This window comes from Cyberlindnera jadinii (assembly GCF_001661405.1).
Source record: "Cyberlindnera jadinii NRRL Y-1542 unplaced genomic scaffold CYBJAscaffold_3, whole genome shotgun sequence".
Taxonomy (NCBI): Eukaryota; Fungi; Ascomycota; class Saccharomycetes; order Phaffomycetales; family Wickerhamomycetaceae; genus Williopsis; species Williopsis jadinii.
Genome location: NW_017963654.1, coordinates 263,015 through 281,759, shown reverse-complemented (window position 1 = coordinate 281,759; position 18,745 = coordinate 263,015). Strand labels below are relative to the sequence as shown.

The 18,745-nt window shown below is 44.4% G+C and overlaps 5 protein-coding genes across 5 annotated transcripts; all 5 read left to right on the top strand.

The window, feature by feature from the left end:
* Nucleotides 1-3,794: 3,794 nt before the first annotated feature.
* CYBJADRAFT_161195 (uncharacterized protein) lies at nucleotides 3,795-5,069 on the top strand (the record flags this gene model as incomplete). Its single annotated transcript, XM_020213590.1, has 1 exon — nucleotides 3,795-5,069. The coding sequence occupies one exon, from the start codon at nucleotides 3,795-3,797 to the stop codon at nucleotides 5,067-5,069; it is 1,275 nt and encodes a 424-aa protein (XP_020071736.1).
* A 1,548-nt stretch (nucleotides 5,070-6,617) lies between these two features.
* On the top strand, nucleotides 6,618-8,463 carry CYBJADRAFT_166482 (uncharacterized protein). Its single transcript, XM_020214511.1, has one exon. It carries the CDS (start codon nucleotides 6,705-6,707, stop codon nucleotides 8,352-8,354), a length of 1,650 nt encoding a protein of 549 aa, XP_020071735.1. The 5' UTR covers nucleotides 6,618-6,704; the 3' UTR covers nucleotides 8,355-8,463.
* A 5,095-nt stretch (nucleotides 8,464-13,558) lies between these two features.
* CYBJADRAFT_60393 (uncharacterized protein) lies at nucleotides 13,559-15,260 on the top strand. Its single transcript, XM_020217809.1, has 3 exons — nucleotides 13,559-13,889; nucleotides 13,950-14,844; nucleotides 14,928-15,260. Exons 2-3 carry the CDS (start codon nucleotides 13,953-13,955, stop codon nucleotides 14,978-14,980), a joined length of 945 nt encoding a protein of 314 aa, XP_020071734.1. The 5' UTR covers nucleotides 13,559-13,889; nucleotides 13,950-13,952; the 3' UTR covers nucleotides 14,981-15,260.
* CYBJADRAFT_136505 (uncharacterized protein) lies at nucleotides 15,018-15,934 on the top strand (the record flags this gene model as incomplete). Its single annotated transcript, XM_020213141.1, has 2 exons — nucleotides 15,018-15,092; nucleotides 15,456-15,934. The coding sequence occupies 2 exons, from the start codon at nucleotides 15,021-15,023 to the stop codon at nucleotides 15,684-15,686; spliced, it is 303 nt and encodes a 100-aa protein (XP_020071733.1). The 3' UTR covers nucleotides 15,687-15,934.
* Nucleotides 15,935-16,296: 362 nt separating this feature from the next.
* YIP4 (Yip4p) lies at nucleotides 16,297-17,718 on the top strand. The gene has a single exon (XM_020217808.1). It carries the CDS (start codon nucleotides 16,575-16,577, stop codon nucleotides 17,505-17,507), a length of 933 nt encoding a protein of 310 aa, XP_020071732.1. The 5' UTR covers nucleotides 16,297-16,574; the 3' UTR covers nucleotides 17,508-17,718.
* The last annotated feature ends 1,027 nt before the right edge of the window (nucleotides 17,719-18,745 follow it).

Genomic DNA, 18,745 nt, shown 5'->3' with positions numbered 1-18,745 from the left:
CTGAGAAAAACTGAAAATGTTACATATCGCACAGCCATTCCCTTGTAGGAAAAGTCAAACTCAATATGTGACACGATGGTCAATAAAATATGTGCTGACCAGTTCATGCTTTAATGTCCCGATTGGTCACCGCGTTCATGTATTCTGGATATTGTGGACTGGATTTTACAACAAAACTACCTTTACAAGGGTTATCTTGTTAAGTCCACAACACAATTGTATGGCTCACCAGACCTAATTCAAAGTATAATTCGCAAACCTTTGAATGACACGATGCTTTGATTTTGGTATAAATATATTCACCGCCTCTGGAAATCCTCTGGCTACGCATTGTGCACAAGTTATGGAATCATGTTAATTGCATGTATGAATGCACAAATAGTCTAAGGTCTGTATAATGCATATCAATTGCCTTTTTTTTTCGTTTATAGGTTTAAGCATGCTTATGATGCATGGACAACAAATACTTTGTAACTTCCAAATACCGCATTGAGACTACACTGGAAGAATTTATAAGACATCTAGAATAAACGAAGAATGCAAGGCAATGCAACAAGCGATAGGCGATCGATCCGGCTGCTGATCCATTTATCTAAAAAGAAGGTTAAAAATGGACGGGGAAGTGAAACGTAACTTCTGGTGAATGTTGAAACCCGACTATAATATGTGGCACCGCTTAGCAGAGACTAAAGCGATACGAATCTTAAAACGTCACACAACATATTGATCACCAGGACATCGATATCTACTTGCTTCTTTTACTTAAAAGGCACACGCATGGGCATGCTAAAGGATACATTGGATCTTAGTGATACATAGCAACTTATAGGAATGTTTGCATATAATCGACAGTAGGAAACCAGGCTTAATTGCTCGACGACAGTTATGAAGAATATAACAAGGAAAACCATATTATATACCAGAGATAACATGGTTTAACTAGAACTCAACAGTGCTTTGGACTACTTAGAAGTCGTATAGACCTTTGTTGACACTGTTATTAACCCATCGGTACTGATTACGTCAAGCCAAACCTCTAACCAATTTCAATATCGACTTCAACGAATTTACAACGTGCATGATTACTAAGATGAATTCGATTGCAATTATACAATAAGTTGGATGGCGGATGTACAGGCTGAACTTCCCCAATAGCTCTGTGCTGTACCTTATACCATTGGTTTCTACGCCTCGCTAGATTAACATGACTTCACAGTTGTCACCATATTTACTACACGTATACACGTTCCTGCAAACGGTTGTCCAAAACAACGCGGAAATATTGTTAATGTGATATAAACAACTGAGAATTCTATTCAACAATTCATGAGATTCATTGGCCTGGCATACCCTTCTTATTGAATGACTGTGTATTAGTTCAATTGGTCCCGATGAGACAGTTATGGCTAACTATTGGGACAGACATGGATATGACCTGACCTTGAGCAAAACTCTCAAAAATAGTAATGTATAGTACCACCTCGCGTGCCGCTGCCTTACAGCTATAACCTAATGTTAGAGATTTTATGTCGCTTATACATTTAATGAACAGAAGGCATGTCCTTTGCAGAAAGTTGCAAGATATTCCAACACAGGAAAAGGACGGTACGTACTCATTTGACTGGAGAACAGAATATACGTGAACTGCTCTCAAAATATTCTAGCGTGACGTGGAGTATTTCTTTGGTATCTAATATGTGTGATTGTTTCCTGATCCATGCAGATACTGCACAGAAGCAAACTTCAACAGCCCAAAGAAGGAAATTCGAACCAGTGGTCTCCTTTACAACGTATATGTTACAATGTACCACATATGTTACAACTTACTACATATGCAATATGAAGTAAATATTACATATGGAAAGCTGAGGGATCATCTGTGCGTCCGGTATTTTTAACAGTGCCACGCTTCATTGACTGCAAAGTGTGCATTTTGGTATCGTGTTGAGATCAAAGTTTATATTTGAAAACTCACGACTTTGACGATGTAATGCAGGTCGAGGCTTTAGAGCCCACAAGCAGGACAGGGTAATAACTCATCAGTCAATAAAACTCATATCAAACCTGTAATGAAGTATACTTCTTACTTTGAACATTATTAAATATCCTATCAATATGGTACCAATCCATTCGAAAGTCGTGTCTGTGAAATGATCTTGAATGTTTGTTCCTTATATCTCAACATTTGACCAGCTATATGCAGTTTAATGGTTTTGAAGGCTTTTACAACAAAATTTAGTATAGTCTTCCTGTAGATCATGTGAGTCACGTGTGATATGTTATTGAAATGCACCATGTATTATGGTCTTTGACGGCTTATGAAAGGTTGTAACCTCGAAAAACCTCAAATCCATCCCGTTTCTAAATTTGTAGAAAACGTCAAATGCATCGGATTCTGAACCTTTTGATGGGAACTCCTTCAGTCAGTGACTTTTACATTCTGTGCTACCTCAGTCGCTTGAAACATAAGATGATACGTGTATGCATATAGTTCATAACGAGTGCTTTTAAGTTCCAACTTGTTGCATGACTGATTAAGCCTCATGTTCATTCAAGCCTTACAAAACTCCCTTGGACGCTATATCGATATTTGATCCAGCAAAGAGTTATTGGATCATGCTGTTCATTTGTTGTGTTGCGAACTCCTCGCATGTCAGTTATACAGCAAACATGGCCAGATCGTTGCCTTGATACATACTCTAGAACAAGCTATATCGGTTGAGTATGAGCTCAGTGAACTTGTAAAGTATCACTAGTATCAAAACCAGGGTCCTAAAGGGGGGTTTTCAAGAGATGTTATACTATCAATTTCCATCTAATAGGCGCCGTACAACAAACTTGTAATAGATAAAGCCCTTAACCGTGTGTATCATATACCCCAAACTCTATTGGTTCCTCTCATGATGTGGTGAACGTGATTTTAATCCTCAGGACCGAAGAAGAACAACTTGGCCACAATCTTCGTGTAAAAGTCACATACACATATTGGTGGGGTGATGGCGAGAGCCAGGTAACATTAATCACAATCATATTCGTTTTAACAACTGACCACCCTCCACTGGCTAGTTACTTTCCTTACAGCACAAGAGGTGACGGCACAACGGTAAATATCGAGGTTCAAGCTCCGCCCAAACTTCACTTCAAATTATACTTCGAATGAGCATATGTGATCGTCAACTTATACATGTACGTATGTCTCATGTCACACATAGCGTTGACATACTTGTATATTGGGCAGTGAACATTGTTTGGTCCACGCTAAATGTATATACCCACGAGGGATGCAAAAGCATGTATAGTCCGGATTGGCTAATCCCAAACATTCTTGTTTGAGGAGCCAGCGACGCTCTTCAGCTCAGACAGCAGAATTGGATATCATTGGTTCTTGAAGTTCTTCCACAACGCTCCAATGAAGATCTCTTTGACAAAAAAGGCCTGATCCAATCGTTCCCTTTCATCTTTTCCACACACTCATCGACCGACGACGCCCTCCGAGATGCTGACCATCTTCCGGAGGTCATGTTTTGATCCACCTTTTTTTAGGCGTGGGCTGCATTGTAACTTCTGAACGAGGCTGTCAGCCTGCTGTTTTGCGTGTCGGAAGAGAAATCTTAAACCGATATGGGGCACCAACTTAACAAAATTTACGATGAAAGAGTTGGATTTTTCTGAGCCATCCGATTAGATAAAGACATCAAGGAGAGTATAAATAGGGACTGAGTGGAAGAGATTGAGTTGAGTGTATCTTTTGCGAAGCATCGAAACTCGCTGTGCGATTTTTCTTTTGGTGTTAAATGTCGTACTTTATTTATCAGGCCCCCTTTCACGTCCCACAGGGCGCTCAGTCTGTCAGTATACACCCTGAGTACGGAGCGAGTGTAATACAACAAACAACCACGAAGCAACCATGGTATACCGGTATCACAGTGCCTACACAAGTGGTGTACATTTATCCGGCGCAGTTAGTTGCTCCTCCTGGTGTTGAACCAAGCCGACAGTACCCAAGTCAAGTCGTGCCGGAGCAGCTGTTGTATCAGCATTTGCCACAGCGGCAGAAACAGATATCATTGCCCGCCCAAAACTTTGGGCCTTTAGTCGATGAACAGAGAGCAAATGATAGCGTGCCACTAGTGCCTTCGTACCGTGAATCGATGTTGATGCCTACTGAGGAGGTGAGGGAGCGTGGACTGTGCAGACTACCCTCCGCTCAAGAGTTTGGAGAGCTTGAAGCCATTTCTCCTCCGAAATGCTTAGTTAACAAGGATATGACGACTGTCCCTCTACCGAAGCCATCGATGGGTCTTGTTCCACCATCAGCCCATAAAAGCCGTCAATGGTCTAATACTGACACAACAAACGGTGCCGGACTCGACGGTCCTCTGTTCTTAAACAAGGAAGGCTTTTCTGAACATCCCACTCCACCGGCTTCAGTGAGATGTGAACATCAGCCTCTGAGTACACCTACATCTCCACGGACTATAAAACCAAATGCTAAGAAGTACAGAGTGGAAAAGAAGGAGAGATTTTCTCCACACAAGGCACTGTTCTTTGGCTCCAAGATTATTGACTCCAAGTTTATTTCGAAATACATTGCCATCAATACCGACCGATTCCATGTTGATACTTCCAGACCTATTAATGAAGTGAAAGTGTCTGAAAATGATCTTATAGAATGGCTAGTCTTGGATTTCCTTGTGGTTGATCTCAAAATGCACGACAGACGTCGAGACACAAGTCCTTTGATACATGACTACCCGGAAAATCGGTTCGATGTTTGCATTCAGTTTGAACTGAATAAAACCGGCAAGTCTAGCGTTCAAAAGACAGTGAACGTTAACTTGACACTTTTGAAGGCTCTCACGGCTTCATTGGACCCGGAGGAAGTTGCTTCACAGTTGATAAGGCTTTTCTCGGAGGATTTCCTTTATAGACATACTGCTTCAGGACCGGTTAGAGCTAAAAGGAATCTGAAGAAGAAGAGAACAAAGGCAAAGCCCCAATGGAGCTTGGGAAGTGATAACGAGCTAATTATCATTGGGTTTGCAATCGAGATAGCAAATGCGGAATAAGGGCATGCTTTGCTTCTCCAATAGCAGAAAGAGGAAGTGGTTGAATACAATATTGCTAAAATTGAAATGGACATGTCAGGAGTCTTCAGTCACTCGCTGAAGACCTGCAAACAGGTTCATTTTGGGACACTAATGAATATAAATATGACGTCCATGAAGATGACGTCAAAGATACGAAAGAATTAATTGCTTATGACTGAAGGTGAAAAAGGAGAGAAAAAAAATATCAAACAATTTTGCTACTGGAATAGCAGAAGACTTGGGATAGGACAGCATATGGACATTATATCAATATCAATTTGTACTTATGAAACTTGATATGATGCACTACGAGTGAGTATTCACTGGCGGCGGGCTTCATGAGAGTATAGTCCATAGTTCAGTCTACTCAGTTAAGGGTATATTTGCTATAATTGGAAAAACAATATCTGCTACCATTTATAAATCATGTGCGAGTTTTATGACAGGAGGGGTAGACACACAGCGTAGTTACAATCCCTACTTACTATTAGTATTTATGATAAATACTATGAAGGGGATCTTATGGTGATTATGTAAACGCGACTGTGGTAGTTACTGTGGAATACGTATTATGAGCCAAGGGAACAGATAGCCAGTGTGAGGTCACCCACAAGGGGCTTTTCCAGCAATGACTAGCATGGGAATATGTATATCTTCTCCGCAACAGAAAGATCTTTAGCACGGGGATGCCACACATATTAATCTTCGACTACTATGAGATGACACTGGATACTATCAACAAACGGAACTACCAGACTTTACCTCGGCACCACCAAGAGTCACAAGACAAATAGCAAAGCAGTGTTATGTACATTGTCTTGTAAAATAAACAGAATACAAGAACTTTCAAAGAAGAAAATCTATATTTAGTATGTTATGATACAACTGCCAGAGACAAGCCAATCACCAGGCTCTGTTTTTTGCCGGTTTCGTTTCCCCAGTATAATCCTCTATCTTCACTTAATGTACAACAATCTTTTAGCGTCTCAATTACCTACCAACTCGGCGTTGATTAACTACATACAAGCAGACGTCACATGGCATGTGCCCTTCGTACTCTTTCAACGTCGAGTTCACGCGTATGCCGGTTGGGGCAAAGGAAAACTTATCCTACAGTAATTTCCCAAAACGATAATAAAAATACCATATACGTCTGCCCCATGCGCCATGACGCGTGGTCGAAGTGCCTTCAACCAACTTTATTGAGGTCTATAAATGGAAACATGAGCAACAATTGGCTGGAGTTGAAAGAGAAGGATTACTTATTGAACGACATGGAGACAAGCCACTGACTGCTCTATTATAGGTGTATCGTTCTTAGAGCCTACATGTCATCCTGGATCTAGATCTGAGCACTGGGAGTGTTAAAATTGACTTACTGTGAGGCGCTTCGTAAAGCTGGGACAGGGCACCCTGATGCGCGTAATTCACGCTTTAAAGGGCCATGCTTGCAGGATCTGCACAGTTCTAATTAACGCATCGACGAGAAACAATTCGTTTCTGTTCATATAAATTGTAACCTGCTCCTTCGGTTCCCTCCCCATGCTCTTCTCTTCCCTGCTCATAAGTTTTCTTCTTTTTCCAAGTTTGTGGTATATACTGAGTATTTGAATCATGTTACCAATTGCAGTTCTCTCCATACTGGGACTCGTTTCGAGTGTTCAGGCAACGATTTCATGCTCGTCTTCATCACAGTGTCCAGAGAGCGCGCCCTGTTGTGGTCAGTTTGGTACATGTGGCACTGGTGCTAATTGTTTGGGTGGATGCAATCCAAAGTATTCATTCAAGCCAGAAGCATGTATGGCAATGCCAATATGTAAAGATGTTGAAACAACTTTTGGTTCCCAGAGTTTCCCGAACGTTGAAGAGTATATGGGAAATCCAAACGATACAGACTGGTACTACACTGGGTACGTCGAGAATAGCGATGATGGGTTACTCATAGAGATGCCAAAGGATTCAACGGGTACAGTCGTGTCATCTTCGAGATTCCTATGGTATGGTAAATTCGGTGCCACTTTTAAGACTTCCCGTGGTGCTGGTGTTGTCTCTGCAATGATTTCATTTTCCAACACTCAAGATGAAATTGACTGGGAGTTTGTTAACTACAATTTGGAGCAAGCTGAAACGAATTATTTCCATCAAGGTGTTGAGAATTGGAAGAACATGGAAGCATTTAGCTTGTCTAATACATTCGAAAACTTCCATAAGTACGAGGTTGAATGGACAGAGGACTATGTTTCATGGTCTCTTGATGGTAAGGTTGTTAGAACATTGAATAAAGTTGATACATACAATTCTGCAACTGATGAATATGACTTCCCACAAACACCTTCCAGAGTTCAATTATCTCTTTGGCCGGTTCTTGAGAGTGCTGGTGAGGGTACAAAAGAATGGGCTGGTGGTTCTGTTGATTGGGACTCTGAGGATATTCAAGAAAAAGGATATTACTATGTTACTGTTAAGGATGCATACATTCAATGTGGAGATGTGCCAAGTGGTACTGAGATTGATGGATCCAACGCTTACGTCTACACCAGTAACAGTGAGTACAACCAAGACACAGTGAAGATAACGAATGCTGATACTGCTATCTGTTCATTTGATAACTCTGGTCTCGATGACAACTCCGGATGTCAAGGGGAATCTGAGGATGTTTCATCTTCTGAATCATCCAACTCTTCGGAGTCGTCAGAGTCATCGTCTTCTTCAGAGTCATCGTCTTCTTCAGAGTCATCGTCTTCTTCACATTCGTCATCACAGTCGTCTTCACATTCGTCTTCACAGTCGTCTTCTCATTCGTCTTCTCATTCGTCTTCACAGTCCTCCTCTCATTCGTCGTCACAATTGTCTTCTCATTCGTCTTCACAGTCCTCCTCTCATTCATCGTCCAAGTCCTCATCGCATTCATCGTCAGAGTCTGCTTCTTTCCCCTGGGATTCTTCATCGCAATCGTCAGAGTCATCTATCGAATCATCAGCATCTGCTTCAGAATCTTCCAGAGCATCCTCCACAAGAGAATCAAGCACTTCATCGTCAGAACTAACAACACTATCATCCACCTCAGAGGAGGCCATCACCACAACGGAGGATACCACAACGGAGGTTACCACCACCTCAGAAGGAAACAGGTTCATCCAGTCATCTGCAGTCACCTCCACCACGTCTATTGAAAGCTACTCGACTGCTAACGAAGCACCAAAACTCATCACCACTGGCGGAGTCAATGCCTTCCTTCTTGTGGCCCTAGCGCAACTTCTCTAAAACTACTAAAAAAGAATTAGACAATTAGAAAGCCCCGGGCAATCGCCAACAAGGACCATAGTAAAGTATTTAATCTTGTCAATTCATAATAATCAACTTTAAGCAAAACAGACAAACTACGTAGTGAAGAACAACTTCACATAGACAACGATCGGTGTAATAATTCTGCCCGATTAGAAGACAAATAATTCTGTGCATACGCAAGAGGGAACCAACGTGTTTACTTATTTCCCACTTCGGACGCTACCACAACTCGCGTATTTCCACATTGGTCAAGTGTTTTCGCCAAATTCGGTCTTTATGACGTAGAAGTCTGTCCCAATTCGGAACCTGGCTGCTAGGATTGGCGCCACTTTATCTCCCCACCAGCAAACAGGCAAAGTTTCAAGGGAAAGCAACGAAGAGGGAGGCTTCCAGGGGAAAACCCCCCTCTGAAACCGAAAAAACACAGCAGCAGCTTCCACCTGAAATTTTACATTTTGGAACTTTTACTCCTTACAAATAATACTGGTATCAATTGAGGAAGATAGCCAAATAAAAGCATCAGTTCAAGGAAGCAGTCATGTCAGCGATATCCCCTGAGAAGGTTGTGACAGCAGCTGGGTTCAGAAGCGCGGTCAACACTGTGAGAGACGAAAAAGAGTGGGTTTCTCCGTTCAGAAGCAGTAGGGCACCAGGCTCTTCTGTTGCTCAGAGCTCTTCTTCACCAGCTAGAGCTTCAAAAGTTGGTGCTTCAAAAGTTGAAGCTCCTTCGATTAGTGTTATGTCTGAAAGTGTCACTACTGGGAAGGATGAGGCTGCCAGTGGAACGCCTGTTCAGAAGACTGTTGAATCTCAGTTCGACGGACCTGCTACAACTACAGAAGCTCCAAAGAAGAAGATTGTTGTCCAGCCAATCATTGATCTTGGTGGTGGCTTGAAGATGCCCGAGAGTAAAATCCTGGATATCGCCAGGGCTAGACTGGCCGGTGACCTTCAGACAATTGATAAGAAGGCAGTTCAGCAGCACGATCTCAGAGAGCAGAAGCGTCAAAAGAGAAAAGAGCTGGATGCATTGAAAGATCACAACAAGATTTCCACAAGATTTGCCAAGTTCAAGAGAAAATTGGATCTTGACAGAAACAAGTTTGACGTTGAACATGATCGCAGAATTGCAGAGCTCGAGAAGTCCATTGCTGATTACGACAGACAAATAGCTGCATTTGACAAGAAGACACATGGTGAAATCGAAACTAAAGTTGAAGAACATGAAAAGCTCAACACTGAGGCTGATGAGAAGTTAGTAAAGGATAAGGAAGCCACTGTGCTCGACGCTGAAACGAAAGAGAAGCAACATTTGCAGGAGATTCACGACAGCGTCATTTCCCAAAAGAGAGCTGAGATTGCAGCAAGAGTGCTACAGGCAAAGAGATCTGAATATGAGTTGCAGTTGGAGCTGTTGCAGTTACAAGTTACTCAGAATGACCGTGAATTGGCAAAGCAAAACGACATTAACGGTGAACATGCTGCTATTAAAGAAGAACTTGATAGTAAAGTTGCCCAATTGAAGGAAGAAATCTCTAAGAATGAAGCTGATATTGCTGCATCTAAGGAAAAGAATACGGCAGTGGACACAGAGATCAAGGAGTCTGAGAAGGAACTGGAAGCATCTGAAGCCAATTTGGAAGATTTGAAAACTCAGCTTGTAACTCTGAGAGCCGGGGCTGGTGATCGTGCTAGCAGATTGAAAGAAGCGAAGGAGAAGAGACAGCTTTATGAGGAGGAACAAGAACGGTTGAGAAAAGAAGAGGAGGAACGTCTCAGAAAGGAGGAAGAGGAACGTCTCAGAAAGGAGGAAGAGGAACGTCTGAGAAAAGAAGAAGAGGAACGTCTGAGAAAAGAAGAGGAGGAACGTCTGAGAAAAGAAGAGGAGGAGAGAATTGCCCAAGAAAAGGCAGAGCAGGAGAGAATCGCAAAGGAGAAGGAGGAACAGGAAAGAATTGCCAGAGAGAAACAAGAAGAGGAGGAGAGAATTGCAAAGGAAAAAGCTGATGAAGAAGCAAGAATTGCCAGAGAGAAGCAGGAAGAGGAGGAGAGAATTGCAAAGGAAAAAGCTGATGAGGAAGCTAGAGTTGCAGCAGCCAAGGCTGAGGAGGAGAGACAAGCTAGAGAAGCTGCAGAGAAGAAGGCTAAGGATGAAGAGGATGCTAAAGCAGCCTCGGCAGCCTCAGCAGCCGCAGCAGCGACAGTATCTTCTAACGAACATTCTTCTGTGCCAAATGCTGTTGAAACAGAGGCTCCAGTTTCTAAAGCTGCTGCTCCAGTGTCAACGTCGGAAGCCAATGTGGCACCTGTATCGAAGTCGGCTGCTCCAACAGAATCCGCTACTCAAGCCAAAGCTTTCGCTCCTGTTGTTGTGGCCACAGCTGCTACTACAACAGCTGCAGCTGTCGCTGCAACTAGCGTTACTGGTACTGGAGCCAACACTGCGATTTCTGAAGGCACTTCAAAGACTGTATCTTCTGCTCCTTCTGCTGTTTCTAAATCGACAGATTCATCTACTAAGCTGACGCCAACGAAGTCTTCAGAGCAAAAGAAGAAGAAATCTGGTCTTTTCTCCATATTCAAATCCAAGTCTCGTGAGAATAAGGAGTCTAAGCATCATCATGGAGGCGCAGTTGCAGCAGGAGTTGTTGGTGGTACTATTGCAGTTGCTGGTACTGCTGCTGCTGTCACGGCTACGGGTGCTTCCAAGGCAGCTGATGTCACGGGAAGTGCTGCTACGAAAGCAGCAAGTACTATTCCAGTGTCTAAGTCTGCAGAAGTTCCACAATCATCAGGTGAAGTTCCCCAAGCTACCAGCAAGACTCCTTCTGAACCAGTAGTGCTGTCTGAAACGGAACCACTGGCTAAGGCTGCCGAAATTGTTGATGCAAAAGACGCAGGCATCGTCACCGAACCAAAGGAAGAGTCCGAGGCTGAACCACTAGTCACGGAACCAGCAGTGCAGTCTGTTTCTGAACCTGTGACTGTGACTGCCTCTGATTCTTTACCTGAATCTGCTTCTGTTGCTGCCACAGAGCCTGCTATTGTTGCTGTCACGAAGACTACTGAATCAGCTGTTACACCCACCGGTGATGAACTCCAGCAATCTACTACTGAGCAAGAAAACACAGGAAGTGAGGATTATAAGGAGCATGTGCCTGTGATTGACATAATTCCAGGAACTCTAGTAGAGTCGACCGTCACTGAATCCGAAGCTGCTGTCCCAGTGGAGAAGTCTGCAGATAGCGAGGTCCCTGTTGGTGCCTTAAACGGTGACATTTCTAGTGTTGAAACCATCGAGAGTGATCTGATTGAAGCATTCGCAGATGCACAGGATGAACCCCAACCAAAGGTTGTTGCTCCAGCGATCATTGCTGTTCCACCAGTAGTTGAAACAAACGCAGAGGTGCCTCTAGGAGCATCCACTGCTCAGGCTGACACACCTACACTGGAGGCTCCTGAGAACACCACCAAGTCGACCACTGGCGATGTTGATGCTGATTCCGAGGCTCAAGCTGTCAAGAATGGCGTACATGAGCCAATGATCGATGAAGCTACAGAATTCAAGGTTAAGGTCATTGATGAAGGTAACCCTGTTATCGCTATTGTTGCTGATGATCCTAACATCACTCTTGAACCAATTACTGCAGAAGAGGCAAAGAATGAGAAAGAGGTACTCGCAGTCTTTACTGGTGACGTCCCTGTCGAGAACGTTAAAACAGATACCCAAGTGGCTGCCGATGCTTTGACTACTTTACCAACTCCGCCTGCAACTGCTCCATCTGCAACTGAGGGTGTTGCTGCAGAAGTGACGAACAAGCTCTCTCCAGCTGAAGGTAGTACAGATGATCAAAGTGCGAAGGTAGGTACTGTTGGTGCTATTATTGCGGCTGTTGGTGGTGCTACAGGTGCAGCTGTTGCCAAATCCACAGATGAAACAACAACAACCAATGGTTATGTCGAACCAGCGCCAGTAGAGATTCCAGCAGACCAAAAGTTTTCTGTTGCTGGAAACGCTATAGGCGAGCAGCCTTCAGAGGACAGCCCAGCAAAGCCACTCTACGAGGAATCAAGTCCAGTGCAAATCCCACCAGAGCAGAAGTTTGTCGTTGCCCCTGGAGTTGGCAGTGGATCAAGCAATGATGCGGAGGGAACCAAGGAAGCTACAGTCACTTCTACTTCCACATTTTCCACGTTGGATCCTAAAGTGACTGGCACTGTGGGGGCTGCCGGTTTGACCGCTGCAGTAGCATCCACTGCTGCCGTGGCTTCTGGCGCACTCGCTGGTGATAAGAAGCATCACTCTCACCCAAGTTCTCTATCTACTTCTGCTCAGAGAAAGCCAGTGCCTGCTTCTTCTGCTGAAGCCACTGAAAAGAAGGCCTTCTTGAAGCAATTCTTTAGTTCCTCGCCAGGTGCTTCCGCTGCCTCTTCTCCTGCTCAGGAGAAGTCCACAGCCCCTGCAATCCTCGTCCCTTCGAACGGGGACGCAGATGACGATGACTCTAGTTTGTATTCTTACAGAGTTGAGATTGTCGAGGAGCAAGTTGATGCCTGAGACGGTGCAATGCCCAGATAGCTTGCTCAATTTCCCGATTTAGTTCTACTCTTGTTAGTTTGTCTTTTGTTGTATAATGGATACTATGTACTTTTTGCCCATGTTGAGACTAAAAGCGTAGCAGCACCTTCTGATACGCCTGCGGCACTGCTGGAATCGGAGTAGCAAACATACCATGATCAATATCACCGTTACATTAGTCAGCTCTGCATAGCACACTGTGCTTCTCACGCTCTCTCTCTCTGAGAAGGCCTTGCAACAGGTGCAAGTTTGACACCTTTTTCCCATGCGGTTAGCTCAGATTGCACGTAACAGCCAACCCGCCAGGAAGGCACGGCTTCCCATCTCCGAGCAAAGCACTGCCCACTGTAAACCGGCGTATACCATCACTTCACAATTGAGTACTTTGCCAGTACAAGCACACAAATTACGACATGGCACTCATCTCAACTGTAAAGATCCATTAAGGCAAAGATAAACCTCCAGCTCAGAAATAACCGTGGTTCTGCCGTCAAGCAGTATAGCACCAAGGGCATAAATTGCGTCAAGAGAAGCTCTGACGAGCCAGAGGGCCCGTTGGTTCCGCAGACCGTGTTTTTTTTTCCTTACCGGGCTGCTTTTAGCAGCGACTTGGTGGGCACGGTAGGCTCGCTAAAGAGGGGCGGAGGGGCACGCACACAGCTGGTTCAGCCTGGTTTGAGCAAATTCCGTGACGAAATCCTTGACGGGAAGAAAAAACAGGCTACGCAACGCCCGGAAAAAGCACAAAAACAGTGGCAGCTTTCCCTTTGGCTATTCAACGCTCTGGGTAAACCATTGGCGGAATATCTATATACAACGGTGTATATATTGTGCAAAGCCTTGAGACAGAAGGCAGCTTAGGTGTACACCTTATCGTCATATTCTCTGGGTGTTTTGTATACTCTCTGGCTGAGTGATTTGTCCAAGAGCAAGTGAGTGTGAATAAGATGTCGCATGGAGGCCCGGTGGATAACAACAATCTCATACTTCAGTCGATGGAGGGCGGTGACTTGAGAAAGGAGACACGGGGAGAGCAAACGGCGGAGATGCCAGATCTCAACGCGGTACTTGATGCTCAGTTCTACTACGATAAGCTACTGGGGCTCTCTAATAGCGGTGGAGAGCTTGTGCAAGATCAGAATTTAGGCGTTGTGGATTCCAGCTCGCTGTTGGACAGTATGGGTATAATGGATGGCGTGGACAATGGGTTGTCGCAGCAGCAACAGCAGTCTCTCGCAGAACTGACACAGGCACAGCTACAGCAGCCACCACAGGTGACACCGTATTCAACAGCAGCACAGGATCAACAACAGCAACAGCTGGGAAGTATACCGACGTTTCAATATACCTCTGAACAGCCGGATAGCGGTGCAGCCGTGTACAGGGATACCGCTGCTGATGCGGTTGGTCCTCATGATAGCCCCTCACAGAGTGCACTCCATGATTTCTACAATGATAAGTTCCTGGATGAGCTGAACTGGAATTTCACCACTGATAGCATGAGTGCTATATTCAACGACTCCACTACTCTTCCGTCTGCGAGAACTTCTTATGAGTACAGAACTTCTAGCGAAGTATTTGATTCGATGTCCCAGTTCGAGGATGAGAATTCGAGTCCTTTGAACTCGACTCCTTCACGGTTCAGAACGTCAATATCAAATTCGTTGTCGTCAATATTCAAATCGAATAATCCAAACAGGTTCAACTTGAGAGGCATAAACCCACTATCAACACATAAGGACGCGGAACTAATGGTTTCGACGTTACCCACGTTGGAGAACAGCGAGGAGGACTTAACTAAAGTGAAGGATGAGGAACAGCAACAACAGCCTAAGAAGCAGAAGAATAGAGCGTTCTGTGACCAAGAGAACAATCTCCATGCAAAAGGTTGTACATGCAATGGGAAGAAGAGTCGGACACAGTCCCTTGTTAATGCCATTGCATCCGCAAGACTAACATTTAACTCAAAGAGTTCTACACAACCGATCCCAGAGACGACAGAGGAGGAGAAGATCAGCTTTGAGTTTGACGAGGAGTTGAGTCGGGTGATATCATTAGCCAGTATGAACTCATCCACCTATAATTTCAATAATAACAAAACCAATACTGTGTCGCAAAGTGAAACCTCTCCTGCTGTTGGACGGATTTCCAGCGATTCCTCTCTACCTATGGAGGTTGATGATGTGGACATGGATGAAGATTCCAACAGAGAGCTCAAACAAGATACCAACGAAGAAGGTGATCAGAAGAAGCACTCTCCAGATTACGCAGCTCTATTTTCTGATGTCAAAACTTCGAAGAAACGTTCCCATATCTTCCGTGGTCCATTCTCCAAAGGACAAGGTCCCCAAGATACTAAGGGAGTTGGACAACTCCCTACTCTGCCTGAGGATACTGCTACCGATGCCAAATCCTTTAGAGAGAGTGAAACAAACCTCAGTATACCCATCCAATTGCAAAATGAGCCACCACGTCGTGGGCGTAAGCCAACTCTAGAGTACGATCCTGCCAAACAATTTGTATGTTCGTACTGTATGAGACGGTTCAAGCGTCAGGAACATCTAAAGAGACACGTGAGGAGCTTACACACGAATGAAAAGCCATTTGATTGCACGCTCTGTGGTAAAAAGTTCTCCAGATCTGACAATCTTGCTCAACATATCAAGACGCACAACCAGATGAATGCGGATGGACAGAGTGCTGATGAGCAGAATGATGAAAGCCCTTAAACACACCTTTGGAGAGGTAAAATCAAAACTTGTTGAATTCATGACTTACGAAACGAATATATTCTACCCTAATATACAAATTATACTATGCGTGTGTGCAATCTTGGATCGATGATGTGGTGGAGTATGTCAAACCATCAAACGACCTTTGCGTCAAGCTGAAGGGGGAATTGAAGTGAAAGACATGAATAGAGTGTTCGTCCTTATAGCAATACCTCAATCATATTATCTGTAGCGTCCGAAACTCGAGAGAAACATTTACCATGGGTTACAACCATGACATGTAACAGGCTTTGGCTATCAGGCATCCTGGTCTTATAGCAAGAATAAGCTATTTTCGCTTCAACCAATTGAAACGCATGCTTAACAATGTCACACAATATAGAAAGCAACAGCGGATTAGGGTGACCTCCATAACCTTCTCTTACATTTTGCCTTTGCCTGAGCTCATTCATAACAATTGGTTCATATAACCAATCTATATTTCAGTACAATGGGCATGATGCTGCAAGCAAGAGATTATATACATAGAGCGTAAATCCACTATCACAGACTAGCACTAGCTGAAAATGCCAATGGTTACGAGCGCCGTGCTACTGTTCAAGCATTTCACGGATCAAGGCCCATTTTTAGAGAGATTTTCCTCTTTGTGGCCAGGTGGCTATTTCTGGGAAAGTGCGTGGGTTCGAACCCCCGGTGCTTTTGTTATTAAATGATGATTAACATCGTGTGAACAATCTCTTAGTGGGAAACACCCACTGTGAGGAAAAAACGTTGCCTTCCTTCTGACAACAAAAGCCCAACTTTTACTTCAGAACTTTTTTTTTTGGTTCCAGGTGTCGTTTTGTATCATTGAAACAGTCACTAACACAGTGGTGGTCGTATAAAATGTCCAAGAAGTGGAAACCAGTCGCTGTGAATCCGGATGAAGCTGATGATTTTGAGCTTGAGCCAGATACGATAGAACCGGATGTTGAGACTCCTGTACAGCCACAACAGAAGGCATCATCCACACAGGCTCAGCAACAGTCCCAGGGGCAAGGTGGAAGCTCCTCTTTCTTCAACTTTAGTAATTTTGTCAGTCCAAATATTGACCTTTCTCAATCGTTCAATCCCTTGTTAAAGAATGAACAGGTTAGAGAGCACGCATTTACCGGAGGTGACACATTGGACGAACCTGTTTGGAAAACGTTGGAGAGGGACTTCAAGGCCATTGGACAAAGACTCCTCAGTGTCATGTGGCCTGCTTCTCTCTCTAAATTGGCAAAGATTCAGCAGCACAATTTACTCATAGCTGCCCGTAATTCCGGTATAAACGTTGGTATCAACTTTGATCAACTGGGTCAAGATTTAGAGCAGGACATTGCCAACACTCCATTGGACGATTCAGATTTGAAGAAGCTGGCATGGGATCTATGGGGTCCATTACTTTTCACTTTGGTATTCGCTGTTATACTTGGGCTGATGTCTCCTGAGGCCAACTCCTCAGAGGTGTTTTCAGGAGTTTTTGCAATTGTTTGGTCAACTTTAGCCGTGATTGCAGTCAATATTCAGCTTCTTGGGGGTACAATTTCGTTCTTTAACGCTCTTTCGACCACTGGTTATGCGATGTTCCCACTGCTTCTCCTGGCCATCACTTCGATCTTCATCAAGTGGAGTTTTATCAGATTTATCCTGTACGTTATACTTGTTGCTTGGAGTGTATACGCTGCCACAGTTAACCTGAAAGTCCATGGTGTTCTCCCAGGAAGGGTATTCCTTGCGATATATCCTGTTGGCTTGGTGTATGCCACACTGGGTTGGCTGTGTGTGATTACCTGAATTCAATCCCACGACAGAAGGTGTTTCAGGAATATGTACATATATAGCAATAGATTCAGGTGCAAAATTATTTGAAGCTCACAGTAATGTGGTGTCAGTAGAAAACATACGTGATTGAGTGAGCCGAAGTCTCCAACAATCCAGTAGGGTGGTTATAGGAAGCAACATTGCAACAAGCAACAGAGAATTGTGGAGAAAGCACATGTCGTGATATAATGCTATATCTTGTCGGCTCAAAGGTGTAAAATCACGAGACTGCTGCAAAGCTAGTGGAGGATACCATCATTAATATGGGAGATTACATCTGGCCTGTCCATAGGCAGAATCAAATTATGTCCTATTACGGGAAGCGCTGTTATGCGGTGTTACACGACATCATCATCATGAAAGATGGTCTAAGGCACTTGTTTCTCGATACTTCCCACAGATTAAGAACGAGGCACACATATGGAGCATTTAAAAGCTTCTAGAAGGATATTAATATGGAAAGCAAATCAAGACGACAATGAGGTCCACGTCCCTACTACACCGGCATTCACACACACACACACTCATACAATGTCCACGATACAGTTGCCCAGGCACACAGATCACTAGGCCTTATCTTCGTGGTGCATAACTCGGTGTGTGGAAAGACAACCCTCCAATCTCCCTGATTATGATGCTTACGGTGCCTATGCCTATAATCACCAATGGCGCTCATACGCGAGATAAGAGAGCTGGGCTTCCACAGACACCCTGCCGCATCCCACCACTCGGCATTGGTACCACGGGACTCACACCCTCACAGGAGGTCCCCCAGCGCAGCCGCGGTAGTGTCTCCACAACAGAGCTCCCACCAGCACTCCCACGTTGTGAACACAGACACCTGGCTGCAACCAGCTACAACAGCGCATCCTCATGTTGGCACCCTCTGCCTATATAACATCTCCCAAAACACCCGTAGGCAGCTATGTCCCGAGCAGAGAGAGCTCTCGGTTTGCTGCGCTTCCCGGCGAGTCCCCTGGAACAAACCACCAGCGACCCCGCTTTTCCCACGACTTGGTCCCGACACGCTTTCGCAAAACGCAGCGCATCATCCCGACAATCAGAACAAAATTTTGCAAAAAACACACGCACAGATTGAAACGGGGGGAAAAACACACACAGGAAAAAGAGGGGCACGGAAATTTCAACAGCACAGTACAAGTCACACACATAACTCACAGCGGCGGCAGAGTCGAGCGAAGCAGGCGAAC

Bases quoted from the DNA above. Each gene is read 5' to 3' on its own strand.
- CYBJADRAFT_60393 (XM_020217809.1), top strand. From the start codon at position 13,953: ATGGAGGGCGGTGACTTGAGAAAGGAGACACGGGGAGAGCAAACGGCG. The intron at 14,845-14,927 runs GTTGTACATGCA...TTTAACTCAAAG, and splicing joins GAACAATCTCCATGCAAAAG to AGTTCTACACAACCGATCCC.
- CYBJADRAFT_166482 (XM_020214511.1), top strand. From the start codon at position 6,705: ATGTTACCAATTGCAGTTCTCTCCATACTGGGACTCGTTTCGAGTGTT.
- YIP4 (XM_020217808.1), top strand. From the start codon at position 16,575: ATGTCCAAGAAGTGGAAACCAGTCGCTGTGAATCCGGATGAAGCTGAT.